The sequence below is a fragment of the Mastigoproctus giganteus genome, chromosome 9, assembly GCF_048544385.1.
Source record: "Mastigoproctus giganteus isolate SK-2022 chromosome 9, ASM4854438v1, whole genome shotgun sequence".
Classification (NCBI taxonomy): domain Eukaryota; kingdom Metazoa; phylum Arthropoda; class Arachnida; order Uropygi; family Thelyphonidae; genus Mastigoproctus; species Mastigoproctus giganteus.
Window position 1 is genome coordinate 82,233,859 of NC_143583.1, and position 23,561 is coordinate 82,257,419.

The 23,561-nt window shown below is 38.6% G+C and overlaps 1 protein-coding gene across 1 annotated transcript in view; it reads left to right on the forward strand.

The window, feature by feature from the left end:
* The first annotated feature begins 9,225 nt into the window (after positions 1-9,225).
* Positions 9,226-23,561, forward strand: part of LOC150080492 (arylsulfatase B-like) — a 35,643-nt gene continuing 21,307 nt past the window's right edge. Inside the window, exon 1 of the mRNA XM_090380712.1 lies at positions 9,226-9,324. Within this exon, the coding sequence (XP_090236838.1) occupies positions 9,226-9,324 (99 nt within the window). The remainder of the gene's footprint in view (positions 9,325-23,561) is intronic.

Genomic DNA, 23,561 nt, shown 5'->3' on the forward strand with positions numbered 1-23,561 from the left:
TACCCGATATTCTCCCTGATGAGGTAGAACATGCATTGAAGAAAATGAACAATCAGAAAGCCCCAGAAGAAGATGAAGTTACTGTAGAGTTGGGGGGGAGGGAGGGACATAACACAAAAACTGGCAAGGCTCTGCACAAAGGGCATTAGAAAAGGTGTGACATCTAAGCAGTGAAATAATGCAATCATAGTTTTGCTGCATAAGAAAGGAGATAAATCAGAAATTGGAAATTATAGACCAATTAGCTTGTTATCCCACATCTATAAGTTGTTCACAAGGGTCATTACTAACAGATTAGAAAGAATACTTGATGAGAATCAACCGAAAGAGCAAGCTGGCTTCAGGACAGGATTTTCAACTATGGATCACCTTCACGTAATATCACAGCTAATAGAGGAAGGAAATGAATATAAAACACCATTATTATGCCTGGCATTTGTGGATTATGAAAAGGCATTTGACTCCATACAGCATAAAGCAATGTTTCGGGCACTGGAAAGACAAGGCATAGATACCCCACATATTATGATTTTGAAGAAAATATATGAGAGTGCTACCTCCTTTATTAGACTAAACAAAGACAGTAGGAAATTTAAAATCGAGAAAGGAGTTCGACAAGGAGACACAATATCTCCGAAGTTGTTTACTGCTGCCCTTGAGGAAGCTTTCAGAAGATTAGACTGGTCGCAGAAAGGAGTCAATGTGAACGGAGAGTACCTAAACCATTTACGATTTGCAGATGACATTGTGGTCATAAACCACGATCCCAAAGAATTAGAAGAAAATCTTAATCAGTTATACATAGTTAGTAAGGATTTTGGACTAAAGATGAATATAGCTAAAACAAAAGTAATGATGAACATGTATGCCAAAGAAAGAGAAATAATGATTGAAGGAGCAGTAATTGAAAAGGTGGAGTCATATATTTATCTGGGACAAGTTATTAGTGGTAATAATGATAAATGGCTGGAAGTCAAGAGAATAATAAATTTTGAATGGATAGCATTCAGGAAATATAGTCACATACTGAAGAGCAATATCTCAGTTTGTCTGAAAGTAAAATAATGAACCAATGTATACTCCCCACCATGACTTATGGAAGTGAAACTTGGGCACTCACCAAAAGAATGCAAGAGACGCTGAGAACTACACAGCGAAGAATGGAACGAATTATATTGGGAATCAGACTGTTTGATAAGAAGAGAAACACATGGATTAGGCAGCAAACTCAAGTAAAGGACATTCTTATCAAAACTAAAGAACTAAAATGGTCTTGGGCAGGACACATAGCTCGAAGACATGATGACAGATGGACTAAGAAAATAACAGAATGGTACCCAAGAGGAGCTAGAAGAAAACCAGGAAGACAAAGGCGGAGATGGATCGATGAAATTCATGAGTTTTTGGGTAGTAAACGGATGGCCAGTGCTCAAAACAGAAGGAACTGGAAAGTTGCTGGAGAGGCCTTCATCCTGCAGTGGATTGAAAATGGCTGATGATGATGATGATTTGGAATTCAGAAAAGCTTTTTATAATGTTGTACATAAAAGACTGCTGCACAAATTGGAGCAATGTAGCATTAAAGGCAAATTACTATCATGGATAATGGGATGGTTGAGTGGGTGATGACAGAAAATGGTTATTAATGTATTAATGGACACTGTCCTTTGTGGATTAATGTTATTAGCGGATTCCACTATTAATAAACATGCAAAAATGTTGGTCCATTTTTGTACGTTTATTAGTGATATTTATGACTAAATAATGGTATAATATATAATGATCAGCATGAATTGTTGAGGAGGCTTCCATCCTGCAGTGGGTTGATAATGGCTGCAATTTACTTTTTTTTTATATAATGATATTTAGATAGTAGGTATAGCTTAGCTTAATTTTTCAGCACTCACCTCATAGTAATCCGCTTAGTTGGTGGAAAGTTTTACCACATACATAGTGGTTATATGATTCTAATAACTTACGGGGATTATGGATTTAAAAACTAAGTTATGGGCTTTAAAAAATTTGCTAAGAAAGGAAAGTGCACCTTCCATTCTATGGTTGCCTAATTAAAATAAATTAAATGAAGAAAGCTAATAGCCGCGCACGGCTATTAGCTTTCATAGCCTTTCTTAGCAAAATTTTTAAAGCCGATAACTTAGTTTTTAAATCCATAATCCCCTTAAGTTATTAGAATCTTATAACCACTATGTATATGGTAAAACTTTCCAACAACTAAGGGGATTACTATGAGGTGAGTGCTGAAAAATTAAGCTAAACTATATCTACGATCTAGTCATTACATTACAGCATATAAGGACTCCTTAAAAATCAAGAATAATGATATTTATTAATATTTTTGGCCAACTTTTGTATATTTATTAATGATATTTATATAGTATGAATCAGAGCTGTAATACTCAATACGTTCTACATTGATATTAACATTTGTAAAATAATAAGAGGAGTTTCCTTCAATATAGTATGTAGAACACTTTCGTATGATACTCTCCAGAAATTAAAACGAAAAAATCGAAAACTTACATTAGAGTAAAAAATAAATAATTACAAACCAATTTAACACAATTCAAATCAATTTAATACAATTAAAAATCAATTTAATACAATTAAAAATCAATTTAACGCAATTAAAAATTAAAAAGAATCTAACGAAAATATTCAAAACTATTTTCCTTCCTGAAGCTGACAACGCTTTGACCGTATATCGTGATCACAGGAATGACAATTCCTGTGAATATTTTCGTTAGATTATTTTTAATTTTTAATTGCGTTAAATTGATTTTTAATTGTATTAAATTGATTTGAATTGTGTTAAATTGGTTTTTAATTATTTATTTTTACTCTTTTACTCATAAAGATTTAAAAAACAACATTTTGGAATTCAAAAGTACATCACCAAGAGTATCAAGACTAATACTCCAGATTTCTAAGAGGTACAAGCTAAAGGTTATAATGATTTATGCACCAACATCGAGCCATGATGATGAAGAGGTTGAAGAAATGTACACCAAAATTGAGAGTCTTCTAGATGAGCAGAAAACCCACTACACTATTATTATGGGGGACTTCAATGCTAAGGTTGGAAAAAGACAAAACAGCGCAGAAAGGGGAACTATATGAAATTTTGGAATTGGTGAAAGAAATGAAAGAGGCGAAAGAATTTTTTCGTTTTAATTTCTGGAGAGTATCATACGGAAGTGTTCCACATACTATATTGAGGTAAATTCCTCTTATTATTTTACGAATAATGATATTTATGAAGGTATGTCAAGATACAAAGTTTGGCTGGGCAGTTAATGACAGCAATCACGGTAAGCTACTGCAACAAGATCTGGAAAAATTAGGCAGATGGGCTAAGAAGTGGCAGTTGAAGTTTAATATAACAAATGCAAGGTACTTCATATGGAGAGCAGGAATTTCAGATTAACGTACCAGTTGTGGTGCTACACTCAGCGTAGTGGAATAGGAAAAAATACTAGGGGTATTGTGCAGTCTGATAAGAACTTCACTGAGTAGAGCAGACAAGCTTCCAAAACAGCTAATGAAGTTTTGTCAATGATATACAGGAATTTTTCTAGAAGGGATAAGGAGGTGATTATCCCATTTTAAAAGGCAATGGTTATGAAACATCTTGAGTACTGCATTCAAATCTGGAGACCTCATTTTAGGAGGATGAATATGTTGGATTGATTCAGAGAAGAGTAACGAGATTGGTGAAGGGAGCAAAAAGATGCCCTTACCATGAAAGGCTTCACTTTTGCTAACTGCAGCTTCTGGAGACCATGCACCCGCGAGGAAATTTCGTTGCGGTGTTTTAAGGTTTTGAATGGATTGAGTAAGCTCAATGCTAATGGAATCCTTCCTTTTGCTCAGATTGCACATACGAGAGAGCATAAATTCAAATTTAGTTAGGACGGTTTCAGGTCAGGTGTTCAGAAATTTTCCTTCAGCCATAGGATCGTTGATTGTTGGAACACACTTCATTCTGGTGTTGTACAAGTTGGTAGTTTAAATAAAATATATTTATTAAATAAAATATATTTAAATATATTTGTGAAATGAATGAGGAAGTTTTTGAGAGGTTTAGATCTTTTCGCAGGTAAGTTTGTACTATTAGTTTTACAATTCATGATGTACAGTATTTATTAGTAAGAAAAGGTGCGGAGGACATGCCGTATGAATAACGAAATTTATTGATATGGAGAGAAATTTATTTCTCTCCATATCAATTTTTTTATTGACATGGTAAGAATATACCCAGCTCCGTGACATAACTTAGCCTCGAGAATGCCCCTTGCATACTCACTATTCGGACTCCCTGCAGTCATTATCTGGCAGAGTAGAGGCAACACGATTATAAACTAGTTTATCCGGAAGCCTCCTAGAGAGTTACCAATAGGTTCGGTCTGGTGGACTATCTAGCAGCCAGCCTGAGTACACCGTTTTAGAGTTATACCCTCGAAATTTAAGGAAGATTGGATCTCCCCATCGTAACCTCAAAAGTCATCATACTGCATGGTGGAAGAGATGGGGGTTGCCAGAGCTTTGCTCTGGAGACTAAACATGAGTTCGCCACTTCGAGCCTCCAATAAGCAAAGCGGTGGTAGGTATTGCACCTGTTGATGAGAGTCATTTACCACCTAGTATGAGGGGCTGCATTCATCCGTGTGGTAGCATACTTCGATCCCTGCTTACGTTGGTTCGCACCAGGGCGGTCACCTCCAATATGCTAGGTGTTGTATTTTAGGACTGCAAATGGGGGTTATACTCAGGGTTACTAACAGTCCCACCATTGTGAAGGTGTAAGAAGAAAATTTAGCTATCACAGACCGACCGGACTTCGCTTAAATTAGGTCTACTTGACTTGTCACCCAAATATCAGTTCCATCAGCGTTTCAGATTCCCAGGTAGCAAGCCCAGTTGAGCATACCTGAGAGAATGTCTGTAACAGACTCAAGGACCATTTCAACAGTGGAATGCTGAGTAGTTCGCACCTACACACCATCCTCTCGATTTGTATGCTTTTGATACAAAAAATATTTTTGATAATATATTTATACCCTCAGGAAGAAAGAGAGTTTTTTGCTCATTTTTCACTTAACGGAAACTAAAGTATTTCATCGCATAAAACAAGAAAATTGACTTTAGAATATACCCAATTTATAGACATTATTCTGAAACTCTTGGTTGTTAATCTAAAATAACCCAACATTTCATCTCTATCAATTCCTATTTGGGTTTCATATTTTATTCTTACAGCAGTTCGATAACTCCTATTAAATTTGATGTGGAAAAGTCCGGAGTGGAGTGCAATTCCTGTAAAGAATGGACAAATTTTTATGGGCCTTTAATCCTAAAAGGACAAACCTATACACTGTGCTGCCACTTTATTAGGTACACATGTGCTGTGTACACAAATGGTTTGTCCCACAACGTCGCAAATCACATGACCACAGCTGTCGATATAAATGCAGCAGAAAAACCTTTCTAGTATCAGTTAAGCGTACAAACCATAGCAAGAATGGGGAAAAGGAGTGATCTAACGGACTTCGACGTGGAATGGGGAAAAGGAGTGATCTAACGGACTTCGACGTGCTGCACAAAACATCTCAGAAACTGCAGTTCTCCTGAACTTTTCACGCACCCCAGTTTCAAGGGTGTATCGAGAATGATGCGAACAGAAAACATCCTCTCAAGATGAGATGAGATTGAGATCCAGTCCCTGGATCTCAATTGTATTGAACATTGAGATAAGCTGGAAAGGGCTGTTCGCTGCAGGCCTACACCTCCGTCGAATCTCAAGGAACTGCGTGACACACTCATGTCTGCGTGGTACTCCATTCCTGCATAACGTTTTCAGCATCTTGTTCACTCCATGCCTAGATAAATTCGGGCTGTTTCTAAGGCTAAAGGAGGCTCAACACGCTACTAGGTAGGTGTACCTAATAAGGTGGCAGCACAGTGTATTACCTTACAGAGATGAGAAAGAACGGAAAATGTCCTCATTAAGTCAACTTTCTCGAAAATAATGAAAAATACAGAAAATGTTCATTATACTTTAATGGCATCAATACATCGATGAGCCAAAACATTATGACCATCTACCTAATATGATGTTGGTCCTCCACGTGCAGCCAAAACAGCTCGTACCCGGCGAGGCTTGGACGTTACAAGATTTATAAATCTGTCTTGTGGTACCAGCAGATCCTTTAACTCCTGTAAGGTCCGTGGTACAGACGCCGCAGATCGGAGTTGCTATTCCAACACAAACCACAGATGCTCGATGGGATTGATGTTTGCGTAATTTGGGGGCCAGGGACCTGGAAGTCTTCTCATGTTCCGTAAACCAGTCTCGCACAATCCGGGCTGTGTGGCATGGGGCATTATCCTGCTGAAAGAGGCACCGCAGAGGGCAAGTCCGTTGCCACGAAAGGGTGTACCTGGTGAGCAATGATGTTTAGCTATTATTATTATTATTATTATTGTCTTTGGTGGCCCCTAGACATTTGTCCAAATCCACGTAATATCCCAGATTTTATTATCCTTATACAGGATACCCAGCCACCAGAGAGCAGTCATCACCTAGGATAACTGCTACTTGATGCTCGTCCTTATGAACGTGGAGCTGGGCCTAGGTCTACTGTACTGTCTGTGCTGACCGCACAAAATTCCCGCACACTCTGGTAGAAGTGCTAGACCAGAGGGCGCCAGCAATCCCACCCCCAAAGCCGCCCAAGCCTGGGGGCCAGAAAAAAAAAAAAAAACAACTAATAAAAAATAACATTTACAAAAAAATAATAATAATAAATTTTATATTAATAAAATAAACTAATAAATCTCTCCTCCCCGCACAGGTATTCAGGAATCAAAGCTTCCTACTCTTATGGGCAGAGAGAAAAAAAAAACACCTTCCTGGTCCACAACCCGCACTTAGTTACTTTCATAGTACCAGCAAACACAATAGAAAAATAAATAAAATAAAATAAAATAATAATAATAATAAATAAATACTAAAAAAAAAAAAAAGAAGACCAGGGTGGTAGGGAAAAAAAAAAACCTCTACCCCCACCCAAATCTCACCCTGGCAATTTATCCCGCACTATGTTAATTTCCACACTGCCAGCAAACATACAAAAAAAAAAAGTAATAATAAACTAAATAAATAAATAAAATAAAATAAAAAAAAAAAACCAGGATAAGAATAGGATGGGGGAAAGAGAAAAAAAATCCATACAGTAAACAGCTATTAGTCTGCAAATATCCAGGCTGATAACTGTCTTTTTTTTAGAAATACAGAAATAGCAAACCTTTGAAAAGCAACAAACTTATTATAATCTGACAAGTAGTTATTTTCATTTCCATATCTCAAATCACTAATTACATTCTTTAATTGAGCTCTGTAATTCTCATACAAGACATGGCATCAAGTTTCTTCAACACCACATATATAGTAAGGGTTTGACTTTAATCCAAAATAATATAATTTACTATTCAAAGAACCGTGCCCTGTTAACAAAAAAGAAGTCTCATTACTAGAAAAAAAACCATTTGTTCAGTTTAAAACATGAAAAAGAAACATTTGGAATAAAAATGATGTTTAGCTAGGTGGCAGACATCAGAGTGCCCGGCACATGGATGACTGGACCCAGAGTATCCCAAGCATAACATCGCCAAAGCATGCCACCGGCTAAGTTTTCGTCACACGGTGCATCCAGGCGCCATCACTTCCCCAGGTAAACGACACACACACGTACCCGGCCGTCCACATGGTGCAACAGGAAACGTGATTCATCGGACCAGATCACCTTCTTCCAATCAATCAAGATCCAGTTTCGATGCTCGCGTGCCCACTGTAGGCGCTGTCGCCGGTGAATCGTGGTTAGCATGGGCAGTCGGAGCGGTTCGCGACTACGCAGCCCAATTTTTAGCAGGGTTCGATGTACTGTGTGTTGTGAAACATCATTCACCAGCGTTCCAATTACCGGCGAATTGCGCCACAGTTGCCGTTCTGTTGCCCGGTACCATCTGGGAGAGCCTTTGCTCACCTCGGGCATCGATGAGCCGTGGTCGTCCAGCGATTCGTGGGGTTCCCTCCTCTGAGCACTTTCGGTAGGTACTAACGACTGCTGACCATGAGCATCCCACCAGCCGTGCCGTTTCAGATATGCTCAGACCAGTCGTCTGGCCATTTCAATTTGGCCTTTGTCAAACTCGCTTAAGTCCGCTGCCTTTCCCATCTGAAGAACAAGAGTAACACTGATTAACCGAGCTCAGTATCAGGTGTTCTTTATACCGTGTCCTGACCTGTGCACGTGCCGTAGTTCACCTACAGTTGCTTCGATTTGCATTACGACTCGCTGGTCATAATGTTTTGGCTCATGGGTGTATGTTACAAAATTATTAAAAATACGCGCACTTTTTTTTATAATCATTATTTTAATATATTCTTTTGTTGTAGAAATAAATAAATGGAATTCTGAATGAATTTTAAATAGCGGAAAAAGAGAGAGGGAATTTCATCATTTGAATAATTAAAATTAAGAAATCCCCTCTACCATACAATTTTAGTATTGCTGTCATTTAGATCTGTAATAGCTTTCAAAGGTAGCTGACTAGAACGTTGAATAGCGGGTTATGACCTTGGAGGTACTGTCATGCGTTGTCGTAAAGACATTTCATCATGGTTACTGTATGATTACTGTGTCACACTTCAGACTGCTTTCTAGAGGTAAGACCTAATTTTCAAAATCTTTGGTATTCAATATCCTTAAACAAAATTTCGGTTCTAGCCATTCCAAGCTTTGATTTCTCCTTCATTTGACCTCCTTGTTAGATAACGTTCATTTTCAAATTTGATTTTGAAATTCTGCAATATAACAGTAAGAAAATAATCGAGCACTCTGTAAAAACAAATTTAGTAAGCTTGAAATCTCAGGACTATATATTGGATTATCACGTGATTACCGAAAATATAATCTCGCTCTCTCATTTTGATTTTTAATCTTTTTTCGTTGAGGAATTAAACGTTCCACTTGGCGTAATATAGATATTGTCTGTGTACTTAACACTGAAAATCAAAATATAGAGTACAATATTATTATTCAATTACAACGTCAATTATACTTACAGGATTTCCTCTGTGTTAAAGTTTTGTTATTTTAATTACAGTTATTCGTACAAAAAAGGAAAGAACCTTTTCATATCACAATGGAGTACACGAGTATATTGTGGGTGAGCTTAATTTTCATCTGCCCAGTAATAGCAACGCCTCCACCACATATAATTTTTATATTAGCTGACGACTTGGTAAGTTTTCTTGTTTCTTACTTTGTGATATTATCGCGCAGTTTTCATTTTCATAAAAAAAAAGAGAAAAAGTCAAATAAACACAAATGGAATACTGCTCAAGAACGTGAAACAACTCGATAAAATAGTACACATAATGCGGTCCGGTTTGAATTCTCTGTATTTATCAAAATTGGTATTTTTTTCTGTCTCCTTTTTCGCCGTTACTAGAAAGGAGTGCTTTAAAAATAAATTTGTATTTCTCCCAAGGACATAAAACTGTATGAATGAGCTTTCGAGGTTAAAAGTTTGTTTTCTAATTTCGTCTGGACAGAAATTTTTTTTACTGCAGTCTTGTCTACATGATTCTGCAGTACTTCTTTAACCAGTGACTCCAATATTTTTCCCGGAACAGAAGTTAAACTAACAGGTCTGTAATTATATTAATATGACAGAGCGATATCCCAGTTCCTTATAAAACGCGAAGTGAAGAGACGCCATTTCAATAAAGCGTTTCCTGATGAATTAGTGGTATTAACAAGTGCTAGAGATAAATCCACCATGACATATTGAAAAGCCTGTAGTGATTTTAGTTGGAATACACGGTAGTATAAAAGCTTCATACCCATAGTTCCGATCTTAACTCGATTGAACGCTTTTGGTATGAACTGGACAACACTCACGCAATCAATGGCTGAATTGGAAGACAAATTGAAGGAGGAATGTACCAAAATGCCAACTTCTTGTTATCAAAAACTGACTCGGAGAACACTGACGAGGATACAGTGTGTAATTGAAGCCAAAGGTAAGTCGATATTACTTAAACATTGTCATTGTATGAGATATTACATCGTTATTAAATATTGTATTGATGAAGGGTTCTTTGAAACATGCAGGTGCCTTGCCATATTTCAAAGTATAGTGTACATATTTGCTCATTTATGCAAATTAAAAAATTTGTTTTAAAGCAATATTTATTATCTACAAATCAGAATAATATCAGCTAGTTCTACATTAAGCTACGATGTTCAAAAAAGGTCAATTTTTGGAGGGGTTCCCCAAATAGGAAATAAATGATCCATGACGACATTCCGATGATTGCTTTTTTAAATTGACTTAAGGTTTGTTTCATTTTAGCATAAATAACAGAAATGATTCATTGAGGTGAACTGTGTTGAGTTATTAATGGAAAGCGGATTGAGATATAGATTAATGATAAGCCTGTGAAAGGGCCTAAAGGAGGATATGCACGAGGGTTGTTTGAAAAGTAAGATACACAATCTTTTGAGAAAAGACATTTAATCATGAAAAATTCAAATTCTTATTTTAACGGCACCTTCGCTTGTCATTAATATACGTATCGCGCATTTGTCTATAGGAATGTACGTTTAAGGCCGACTTGCGCTGACCCAAAAATCCTGAATAACTTATGGCATAAAACCCTACTTCATACCTGAGATCGGCTAACTACAGCCTCGATTGAAGAGGACTTCTGAAATTCTCCCAGCCATCGACGAGAATCGACCTTCACAGTGGCAGTGGCAGACAGTGATGTGTCATGCTGACAAAGCTGGTACGGAAGACACGTGTTATTGTTAGGGCGGCTCCTAGAACGTCAGTTCAAATCCGCCTCGTATTACTGGTCATCTTTGTGTATTTTATATATGTTGTGTTGTTATTGTTGTGATTTACTGCCCTCTTGTCTATCTAGAAGCAGCGATCACTGGGAAAGCTGCTTCCAGATACTCGTCCACACCACGGGAAGGTGGGCCAGTTCCGGTAGATGGGATGCCTTAGGTCTCAGTTATTGACGAAATAAAATAAAAAATAAATTAATTAATTGAAAAATCATAAATAAAAATGAATAAAATAAAATAAAAAATAACCACACTAGGGATCCCCTCCAGAGTTAAAAAAACAAAACAAAACTCGCCACGTTATTCACAGTTAATTATCCAAAGTTAAGCCAGTTCTTAATTGTGGAAGCATACTTCTTAGATCAAATGCAGCTTTCGCAATGGTTTGTAATAGTTGAACTTTATCTCGTTCCATCAAAAGATGGAACGAGATATCTCGTTTCCTCCTGTCCAGGAATCACATTCATAAGCAGATCAACTAATTATAGATCGCGCACTATCCTACAAACTACTTTCATACAAAATGTGAAAACAATTTTCCTTGGATTCACAAAAACACAATTCAGTATTTGTTAATCCTAGTGCAAATAGTTTGTCATTCAATGAGCCATGGCCTGTTATTATATATAGCAACCCCAACCCAGGCGTAAACCATTCAGCTACTCTTTTTTCTAGAAGTAACGTCACATCAGGAAGAAATAACTTTGTCACCCTTCCCGCAGTTCCAGTGCCCCATCTCGTTTGCCATATGTTAATTATCCCCTGCACACACACACACACACACACACACACACACACACACACACACACACACACACACACACACACACACACACACACACATGGCCTCTTTTCCCTTTTAATATCTACCTCAATATCAATTGTAACGTTATGAAACGTAGTGGGTATCTTCTTCTTAATCCGATAACATAGTCCTCGATATATCAGGAACAAGTCCAAAGGAACAGCCCGGCCAACACATGAATTGCTGCAGTTGATACGATTCTACACACTCTCATCATGCTGAGAAGTATTGATCTTTGTATAGAGTTGAGTTTTTCTTGGAACCTCACTAACACAAGCGCGATGAAACCAAGCACCTACTACATGTGTTGTCATGTGGAGAAATACTGCTTTATAATATAACGATAGAGTCTTGTGGGATAAACCCCAGTCAGACTTAGAAACACAAATTACAGCACCAGAGAGCACTGTTAGTTTATAATCTATTACTGTTCCTAGATATTTAGCTTCAGCTGTTATTGATAGCTGAATATCATTTAAGTTGAGGTCCTTGAGGTTGTCACAGACATTCTTTCATATATGCCAGACAAGCTGCACTTGCTACCTGGGAGTCTAAAATGCTGATGGAACTGATATTCGGGTTACACTCAAGTCAAGTGGACCCAATTTCGGCGACGTCCGGACGGTCTGTGACAGCCAAATCCTCTGCTTGCACCTTCACGATGGTGGGACTGTTAGTAATCCTGGGTATAACCTCCATGCACAAGTACATGGTGGGTGACCACCCAGGTGTGAACCAACGTAAGCAGGGGTCGAGGTGTGGCGCCCACATCACATGGAGGACCGCCGCCCCTCTATGTTACCAGGCAGTACTAGGTGGTAGATGACTCTCATCAACCGGTGCAATACCACCACTTTGCTTATTGGAGGCTTCAAGTGGTGGAACCCAGGTTTAGTCTCTAGAGCTAAGTTCCGGTCAACCCTTCCCTATCTCTTCCATCATGCAGTATGATTGATGACTTTTGAGGTTATGATGAACATCGTGGCGAGATCCAATATTCCTTACATTTCGAGGGTACAGCTCTAAAACGGCGTTCGCAGGCCGGCCGCTAGTTAGTTCACCGGACCGAACCTGTTGGTAACTCTCTATGAGGCTTTCGGATCAGCTAGTGTATAATCTTGCTACCTCTACTCTGCCAGATAGTGACTGGAGCGAGTCCGAGTAGTGTGTATGCGGGGAGCATTGTCGAGGCCACGTTATGTCAAGGATCTCGGAATATTCTTACCACGTGTACGCCATATCCAAAAATTTCATTACTTCATACAGCATGTTTCTTACTATTGAATACACCATGAATTGTCAAACTAATAGAGCAAGCTTATCTGCGAAAAGATAAAAACCACCCAAGCACTTCCTAATTCATTTCACAAATGTACGTGTCTCAATTCTAATCTTAACGATGTCCATTTCCACTTGCAGTCTGCCAAACCCCATGTACTTTTTCTGACAGAATGTCAGTTATCGGTTGATTCAACTACTGCTCATCTCAGTTGCCCAAATTATTGGGGTTATGCTATTAGTTAAGAAACACATAAAAACCAAGGAAGTGAAGCCAGTCGACATCGCTGGACAGTGCAGTGTTGAGTCAGTTTGGTGTGACATAAGCATTGGGAGATCAAAATTGAGAGTAGGAGTGTGCTATAGGCCTAATGACTCTGATGAGTATAATAAGAAACTGTACAGGGAAATAGAGTGGGCCAGTAAATCAGAGAGTCTTATAATGGGGGATTTTAATTTCCCAGATATTGACTGGAATTTGGGGGCTGGTTACTCACGCACTAGCAGGGCTTTTGTGGATTTATTGGATGATTGTTTTCTACATCAGCATGTTCGGGAGGCAACTAGAGGGAGTAATACTCTTGATTTGATTATCAGCAGTGATTCTTCATGCATTAAGAATCTGCAGATAAATGAACCACTAGGTGGCAGTGATCACAGTGTGCTGAAGTGGGATTTATTCAAAGAGGTAACTACCATTAGGGGTAAAGGGAAGGGTTATTGCTTCCGTAAAGGCGACTACGATGGACTGAGACAGTATTTAAATTCTATACAGTGGGACCAACTGATGATGTTACCAACAGCAAATTCAAAATGGGAAGCATTCAAAGAACTTATCTTGGCAGCTACTAGGCTTTACCTACCAACTAAGAAATATTGTTCAACGTTTAGGCCTAAATGGATGTCAGATGAACTAATGAGGCATATGGCAGAGAAGAAAAATGCATGGGATACATACAAATTAACACATGACACAGAAGCCTATGATAGATACAAGTTGATATGCAACCAAGTTACAAAGGAGGTTAGGCAGGCGAAGGCAGATTACGAGAAATCCTTGGCAAGGGATGCAAAGAAAAACAGCAAAGAGTTCTTTACTTATGTAAACTCTAGAAGGAAGGGGATGAATCAGATTGGTCCACTTGATATTGATGGGTCAACTGTTGATGATCCTGCTCAGGTAGCTAACAAACTAAATGAATATTTTGCATCGACATTCACACATGAGGAGTTATTCAGCAAGGGGAATGCCAGAGGTATATTCAACTCTAGCAGTAAGCTACAGAATCTTGAAATAACTGGGAGTAAAGTGGAGGAGAAACTGTTGAAGATAAACACAAGAAAGGCACCCGGGGTGGATGGGATCTATCCAGTTATATTAAAGGAGGCAGCAAAGGAAGTAAGCAAACCCTTAGCCATAATTATGAGAGCTTCCTTGGACTCAGGGGACCCATAGACTGGAAATGTGCAAATGTGACCCCAATTTACAAAGGAGGATCAAAGGCTGACAGAAGTAATTATAGACCTGTGAGCTTAACTTCTGTTCCAGGAAAATTAATGGAGGCACTGGTTAAAGAATCACTGCAGGATCATTTAGACAAGACTTCAGTTATAGCTCAGACACAGCATGGTTTTGTGTCTAAGGGGAAGTCTTGCCTGACCAACTTGATTGGATACTATGATGCAGTCACAAAAGAACTGGATGCAGGGAATAACTTTGATATTATATACTTGGATCTTAGAAAGGATTTTGACACTTTTGCACATGGAAGACTGCTACACAAATTGGAGCAGTGTGACATTGGAGGCAAATTGCTGCTATGGATAAAGGGGTGGTTGAGAGGGAGAAGACAGAGAGTGGTAATCAATGGACACTGCTCATCGTGGACTAATGTTATTAGTGGAGTCCCTCAGGGCTCAGTGTTGGGTCCATTTTTGTTTTCTGTATTTATAAATGATATTGATGATGGTATATCAAGCTTAATGTCCAAGTTTGCAGACGATACAAAGGTTGGCAGGGTTGTCAAGGACACTACTGACACTATGCTGCTGCAACAGGATCTGGAAAGGTTGAGCAGATGGGCTGAGAGGTGGCAAATGAAGTTTAACATTGACAAATGTAAAGTACTACACATGGGAAACAGCAACTCCAGAGCAACGTATCAACTCTGTGGTACTACACTGACAGTGGTAAAGAATTAAAGGGACTTGGGGGTGGTTGTGCAGGCAGATATGAAGTTCTCTGAGCAGTGCAGATGGGCTGCAAGAGTAGCTCATGGAGTATTGTCAATGATATACAGGAATTTTTCCAGCAGGGATAAGGAGGTGATTATTCCATTGTATAAGGCAATGGTCAGGCCACACCTAGAGTACTGTATACAGGTCTGGAGGCCTCATTTCAAGAAGGGTGTAGAGCTGCTGGAACGAGTACAGAGAAGGGCAACAAGATTAGTGAATGGAACAAAGGGGTGCTCTTACGAAGAAAGGCTTAAGTTTTGCAAATTACAGTGTCTGGAGACTAGGCACCAGCGAGGTGATCTGATAGAGGTGTATAAAGCCTTGAATGGTTTGAGCATGCTCAATGCTGATGGGATTCTTCCTCTAGCTCAGAAAAATCACCTGAGAGGGCATAAATTCAAATTGAGGAAAGACAGATGTAGGATAGACGTGCGGAAATTTGCCTTTAGCCAGTGGGTGGTTGGTTGGTTGGTGGAACAGACTTCCATCCCTTGTGGTGGAAGTTGATAGCCTAAATAAGTTTAAGGCTCAGCTGGACAGGTATTTTGAACGAACAGAGGGGTGAAGTGGAAGTGGGTTTTTTTTTCTTTTTTTTTGGCTGATGCTGCATAAGCTTGCTTTCTTGCATCAAATGCCTCTACTAATGCTAATCCTAATTATACAGCCAACACGCTTGATCTTTTTCTTACAAAGAACCCTTCTAAGTACTCGGTCGAAGTGAGAGGTCCTTTAGGCACTTCAGATCACAACTTCGTGATTGTCTCTTCTCCAATGGAACGTTTATCTCATGGCTATTCTCAACCTCGTGTTATTTGGCATTACAAGAATGCAAAATGGGATGACCTGCGAGATTTCTTTTCTTCTTTTCCTTGGTCGGATTACTGTTTCAAAACTGCTGATGTCAACGTTTGCTCAGATCGTGTCAGTGAAATTATTCTTGCAGGAATGGAATCCTTTATCCCACACTCCACTTTAAACTCTCGTCCCTTATCTAAACCATGGTTTTCCAATAAATGTTCTAAGGCTGTTCAAGAGAAGAATGTTGCATATCGTAATTGGCTTGTTTCTAATTCTTCTGTTTCATTTTCTGCCTACACCAAAGCTCGCAACAATTGTAAAGCAGTTATTAATCACTCCAAACTAGAGTTTGAACAGGCTAAGAATAGAAAACTTGCTTCTTGCCCTAATGGTAGCCGAGCATTCTGGTCCCTTGCCAAAGCTATTGGCCGCAACTTTTGCCCATCTCTGCTCCCACCTCTGTCCAAACCAGATGGTTCTGTTGTCACTTCAGCCAAGGATAAAGCTGACCTGCTACCATTCCATTTTTCTACCAACTCATATATTAATGAACTTCGTAAAACACCTCCCACCATTCCCAACACGCTCCATTCCATGCCTCCTGTGGTCTTCCGTCAAAAGGATGTCAGAAGGAATTTGACAAATCTTGATGCTAGGAAAGCTCCAGGTCCCGATGGTATTTCTCCACTTGTTCTCAAAATCTGTGCTCCTGAACTTACTCCTATGCTTTGCCGCCTTTTTTCACTTTCTTATTCGAAAGGTGTTTTTCCTTCTGCTTGGAAATTTGCTCATATCCAGTCAGTTCTTAAAAAGGGTGACAAATCCCTCCCATCCAAATATCATCCCTACTCTTTCTAAAGAAATGGAGAAATCAATTAACCGCAAACTCTTAAACTATCTAGAAACCTTCCTTCTGATTAACGATCGCCAGTATGGATTCCGTCAGTATCGATCCACTGGTGATGTTCTGGCTTATGTTACCCATTTATGGACTAATTCAATGGAAAGGTTCGGTGTAACACAAGTAGTTGCTCTTGACATCTCAAAGGCTTTCGATCGTGTTTGGCATAAAGGTCTTCTAAACAGGCTTTCATTTTATGGTTTGCCAACTGTTTTTAGTAATTGGTTATCCAGTTTTCTCTCTGATCGCTCACTGAGGGTGATGGTAGATGGCTCTCTGTCTTCTAACTTCTAAGATTGACATCATCTTCCTCGACATGAAATCGGCTTATGACAGAATACACCTCCCGGCTCTTTTTACCATTGTGAAACACTACTTCGGCCTGGCGGAAACCTTACTTCAAATTTTGAAGTCTATTTTACTTCCTAGACATCTGTCTGTGACCCACAATGACTTTCAAGAAACTATTGACGTCTCAAGAGGCATCCCACAAGGAAGCGTACTGTCAGCTATCCTGTTTGCAGCAGTTTTGGAGCCTTTCCTTGCTCTGAATCCGAACTTTGTTTCTTATGCCGACGATCTGAAGTTCTACGTGAGCTCAGATCATAATCATCAGATTCATGATATCAACCAACAAGCTTCTAGGCAGATATCGAACTTGGAAAGTTATCTTGCCACAATAGGACTGCATCTGAGCCCTTCCAAATCAGAACAATTGACGATAACCAAGAAGAAAGCCAAAACTGATATCCAAATCTTTGTGAGTGGGGAACCGGTGCAAAAGGTGACCTCTCATACTGATCTTGGCCTCACCTGGGACGTTGGGCTCACATTTCAGCCTCACTTTGCCAGGATGAGGCAGAAGACGTACGCTGCTCTTTGGGCAGTGCGTCAAGAGCTCGTTGGTGTGCATCAGCCAGCGCTGCTTGTTCGGCACATCCTGAGGTGTATTACGCCGATTCCTCTCTATGCTTCAGAAATTTGGTCATCTGCCCCTGCCTCATACCTTCAGAAGTATCTCAGTTTAGAGTACTGGTTGCTTAGATGGATGAACAGGGTTGTAGGCCACCCCCTAACTATCTCCAGATCTATCCTACAAGCGAATCTAGGCACCACTCCCTGGAGACATATCATCATGACAAAAAATGTTCTCACGCTTGCACGGCTTATAACGAGGCGAATTGACGCTCCATCAGTATCCGCATTAATCTCTGGCCCGAAGAGGGCAAGAGGGAAGCACCCCGACTCCTGTCTCCCTATACGTCTTACGCTGTCAAGCATTGATTCCCTGAGGAACATGTTTCCAGCCAATTGTCTTCGGATCTTCAATAAATTTAGGATCCACCCTGATAGGTTCTGTGAAGACAAGCCCTACAGGAAGAAAATCCTCAAGAACTGTTACCAGATTATGAACCTATAATACTCACCTGCTCCTGGACAGACCTTTAATTTTTTTTTTTTTTTTTTTATTTATTATTATTTTTTTTTTAACTTGCCTCTTTGTGTATGACAAAGACTTTCTGTCTTCAAGTAATCATGTATATTACTGTATATTTTGTATATTTTTGTTTATTTAATCTGTTTATTTAATTTTTGTTTATTTAATCTTTTGGTTTATTTAATAAGTCTCGGGTCGAGCACGAATGTACCCTTGTTTATTGTACATTGTGTTCCTCGCACCTTAGTCTGTATTCACACCCTTCTGGCACAGAGCCGTCCCGGGGTGACCCAAGGTTTTTTGGGATATAAACTGATTTTAATAATAATAATAATAACTTTTCCACTAATGCCGGTGTCCCCCAAGGTTCAGTTCTTTCCTCCACTCTTTTCCTCCTGTATATTAATGAACTTCTTCCATTGACTGGAAATCCTATCCATAGTTTTGCCGATGATAGCACATTGCATTCCACTTTCCAATTTAAGAAACCTTGTTCTGCTCAATCAGCTTCAACTTCTCGAAAATCTGCTACCAATTCCTTAAATGCCGATCTTCAGGTAATTCTCCAGTGGGGCAAAGACAACTTAGTTGATTTCAACCCTTCTAAAACTCAGTCTTGTCTTATATCTCGTAAAAAGGGTTCTTCTGCTCCTATGCTTATCTTTAGTGACACTCCGATTTCTAGGCAAAATGATATATCTCTTTTGGGGATTACCCTGACTTCTAATCTCTCTTTTGGCACAAGCACATTACAAATATTGCTTCCTCTGCATCTAAAAAACTTGGTTTTCTCTTTTGCTCTCGGCGTTACTTTTTTTCTAAACAGCTGTTCACTCTGTACAAATCGTAAATCCGCCCTACCATGGAATATTGTCCCCACATCTGGGGTGGTGCCCCCAAAACCTCTCATAGGCTTCTTAATTCCATTCAGAAGAGGACAGTTAGGTTAATTAATGATTCATCTCTAACAGAGTCTCTCCACTCGTTGTCTCATAGCCGTACTGTTTCTGCTGCATGCCTTTTGTTCAGATACATCCATGGGCACTGTTCTTCTGAATTGGCTTCTATAATTCCCGCTCCCTCTTTCAAAACACTCCGAACACGTGCCGCCACCAGCCAACATCCATTTACTGTCCAACTTCAAACTCACAGAACCAACTTTTCATCTTCCTCATTTATTCATTCAACTGCCGTTTTCTGGAACAACCTTCCTTCATCCGTATTTCCTGAAAATTACAATCTACAGAAGTTCAAGTTCAATGTCAACAAATATCTTCTTTCGTCTTCTCAACCTCCAACCCAAGCACGGTACTAAGTACTATAGGTTCTAACACCTCTCGTGTTTGGGGTTTACATAAAAAGAAAAAGAAAAAAAAAAGTTTATTTGTTGAGGTCGACCAGGGTCCAATTTGCTTTTAAACAGTTCATTTTAGTTGTATATGGATCAAAAGGCCACTGTAGCCTAGTGGTCAGGTGCGCGGGTGCATAAGTACAGGTGCTTTGAGTGACTGCGGTTCAAACCCGTGACTGCTGAATACGGTGCTGTTTCTTGTATTCTGTCTATCTTGTGAACTCCTCTGACCGTTTGGTCATCCCGGAGTATAAACAGAAAATTTATTTATATTTTTTAATAGTTAACCTATAGTTTTGTGCCCAGAGATGCAAATCAGTCAATACAATATCAGCATTACGTTCAAGACTACTCCTAGAATTCCCAGCCACTGTAATTGTTAAATCATCAGCAAAAGCTATTGTCCTACAGTTGGAAAAAGAGCGAGCTAACCAATTTTGCAAGACAAGGTTCCATATGACAGGACCCAAGCACTGGTGTAGCAACCCTTTTTCGGGCCCGGAGGCAAAGAACATGTTCGGACCCCCACTTAATGAAAATTGTAAAAACAGGAGACAGTCAAAGATGCCGGGCCCCTAAAGGGCCCGGGCCCGGAGGAAATTGCCTTGCCTGCCTTCATGGTAGCTACGCCACTGAACTCAAGACTGAACCTTGGGGACAACCACGATAAACCTGCTTTTACGAAAGACGCATTTAATCACAGAAAAAATAAAATGGCACATAGCGTAGTGCATTCCTTTTCCACTTAGTCGCTTACCACATTCAGACAGTTGGCTCGCCGTGTCGCGAATGCAGTCTTAGTGCGGTTGTAAAACTCAGGGACATTGCCTTTTAATCTAGTTTCAACACTTCATTACCGAATCAATTCCCGGCCAATCATTTATTTTTTCAAAGCCCAAACAGATAAATATCTGAAGGAAAATGGTCGAGACTGTGTTGTGGGATGGAAAACAGCTATCATCGGGAACGCTGTAATTATTATCGTGTGCAAAGAACAGTTTGAGGTATCTTATTACACCAAAAATAGAATTATTTTTTTGCACATGCTTGTTTGACTGTGCACATCTTGAAGTTGTCGACGAAAAGGGTTTAGTGCCTTTGGATGAAGAAATCGGATAACTGCACGCACATCTTCATTCATCCTTTCAAATAGAGCAGCTGTTTTGGTCATGTAATTTCAACAGAGAGGTATAGCATCCTGGAACAAGTAGACAACAAACGTTACACAAGTGCAATGTTTTCTTACCGGAGAAGGTACGGTTTCTCCCACAAAAAAAAAAATGTTACTTTAATTTCATCTTACTTTAACTGATGTGTAAAGTGGTAGCAACATTTGAAAATTTATGAAATGGATTTTCTGTTTATACTCTAGACGGTTATAGAAGGTACAAGATATTATTCGAAACCTGTGTGGCCATCAGTTAGTTAATGTAGGGGGTTTACTATACAACTTATGCAGCGTGAGTAATATAGTGAATGTCCTTGTTAACTCATTAGCAACACACTCCTTTCATAAGTACATAAATTTCTTCACGAAAATTCCCAGTGGAGTTGTGTGACCAAAACCAAAACTGTACAGTCATAGAGACATGAGGTGAATGATAAGTACGCCTAATTATCTCATAGGAAATTATGCCCATTATTAACTGATGTCCTTAACATATACATGTACATATACATGTACATTGTACATTTGATATTTTTCCTACTCGTGTTGATATTCTCATTGGTATAAAATCTCAATATCTTTATCAATTATCTCTATATAATACATTCCCGCATAAAAGTTTGGAATTACACCGCATGACATCAGCTTTCGTTAAATTTTTGAAATTAGCTATGACTATGATAATGTAAGATTTAATGTAAAAAACAACTTATTACACAGCATTTTACGATTTTTTATTAAGCCTTATAAAATTTGAAGTGATTAATTTTAACAACTATATTGATTTTTCATTAAAATAACCTCCACGAACCATACGCAGACGTGACATTCTAGCCATTAATTTATTAAAAGAGCCTCTTGACTAACATTAATCTAAGACTTCTAAGCGATATGCAAAGTTTCCCATAAATTTTGTGAAGCCGGGCAGACTTCATGGACTTGACTGTCCAGATCGGTGTTTCCCAACCTCTTTTTTTACCATGCCCCACCTAAGTCTTTCTAAAATTTTGATGCCCCCTATGTAACATATTTTTTATATTCAAAAATTGAATTATTCCCTAAATGAAGCCTAATTACAACTTGTTCAGGACACAAAACTTAGGTTTTAGGAAGAAATCATTAGGAAATTATTAAGAAAAAAACAGTAAGTAAATTTTCAAAACATATAATAGACAACTAAAATTCAAGTACAAAATAATGTATATGAAAGATTTTTCTATAATATTTTAATTTTTAGTAATTATTATTTAATTGTTTAATAATTTCAACATTCCACGTGAAGTCACTTCTAGATGAGTGCACTAAATTTAGTGAGACCCTTGTGCTTGATGCTTGCCGCAGAGAGATTTTATATTGGGCTCCAATTTAGTCAGCTTCAGTCTCAAGTCTCCCCGTTCTGTGATATCCAGTCGATTTCTTTTCTTTTGTAACAAATCATTTATGGCACTAAATCCACATTCAGCTAAATATGAAGATGGAAACGGTAACAATAGCTCTCTTGCAAAGTTGGTTGAATTTGGGTATTTAATTTCCGTTTCATCACAAAGCCATGCCATCGCTCCTTTTATATTGAATAAAGTTTTAACCGACTCATCATTTTGCATTTCTGAGAGTTCTTCTTGGTACTGCATTGATACATCAGACAAATCCACTAACATTGGTTGCATCATCCAGGTTGGAAAACCAATTTGTTTTAAATCAGAAAACCTTTCTTTTAAATCAGCGGACAGAATTTTCAGATGATCGACAATAACAAGTACAGCGGTATCAGTCACTTCACATTTTTGCAGCCAACGAAAATGTTCAAAATTTTTGTTACAAATATATTTTTGACATAATTCAATAAATGTAATGAAATCAAATATCTTCGCTTTTGCATCGACGAGAGTTTTATTTGTTCCTGGAAGTTGTTTATTTAATATATTTAGTTTTTCAAAGATATCGGCTAAATAACTCACAAATGCTTTACCATCGACCGTTGACAGATGCTTCATTTCAGGTTTGTCACTTAAAAAGTCACTAATAGTATCAAATAGTTCCATAAATCTTTTCAAGTAGTTCCCTTTCGAGAGCCACCTTACTTCAGTGTGAAGTAAAAGTCTCACATGGTCTGCATTTTGTTCTTCACAAAAAAGCTTGAAGAGACGCTCACATTTGGCATTAGCTTTAATAGCATTGACACACTTTATAACTGATTTTAGTACTTCATTAAGAACAGGCGAAATATTTTTAGCTACCAAGTTTTCCCTATGAATAACATAATGCACAAGAAGCATTTCTGGATTCTCATCTTTCATCAATTTTAAGCAACCATTTTTCTTGCCCATCATATTAGGAGCACCATCTGCAGCACAAGATGTTATATTTTTCATTGGTATATTATTGTAGGTAGTGGTGCTCTTTGGAGGTAGTGGTGATCTCTAATGATTTACAAAATAACATTTCTTCAGCAAAATTATCTTTATCAATATATCTCACATAAGTTATCAGTACGGCTTCACTGTCTCTCAAAGTTGATTCATCCATTTGCACTGAGAATTTTCTTGTTTTCAGCTTTCCAACAAGTTGTATTTCAATATCTTCACTCATTTCATCTATTCTTTTGCTAACAGTATTGTTATTGAGTGCATAGCTTTCACGTCTT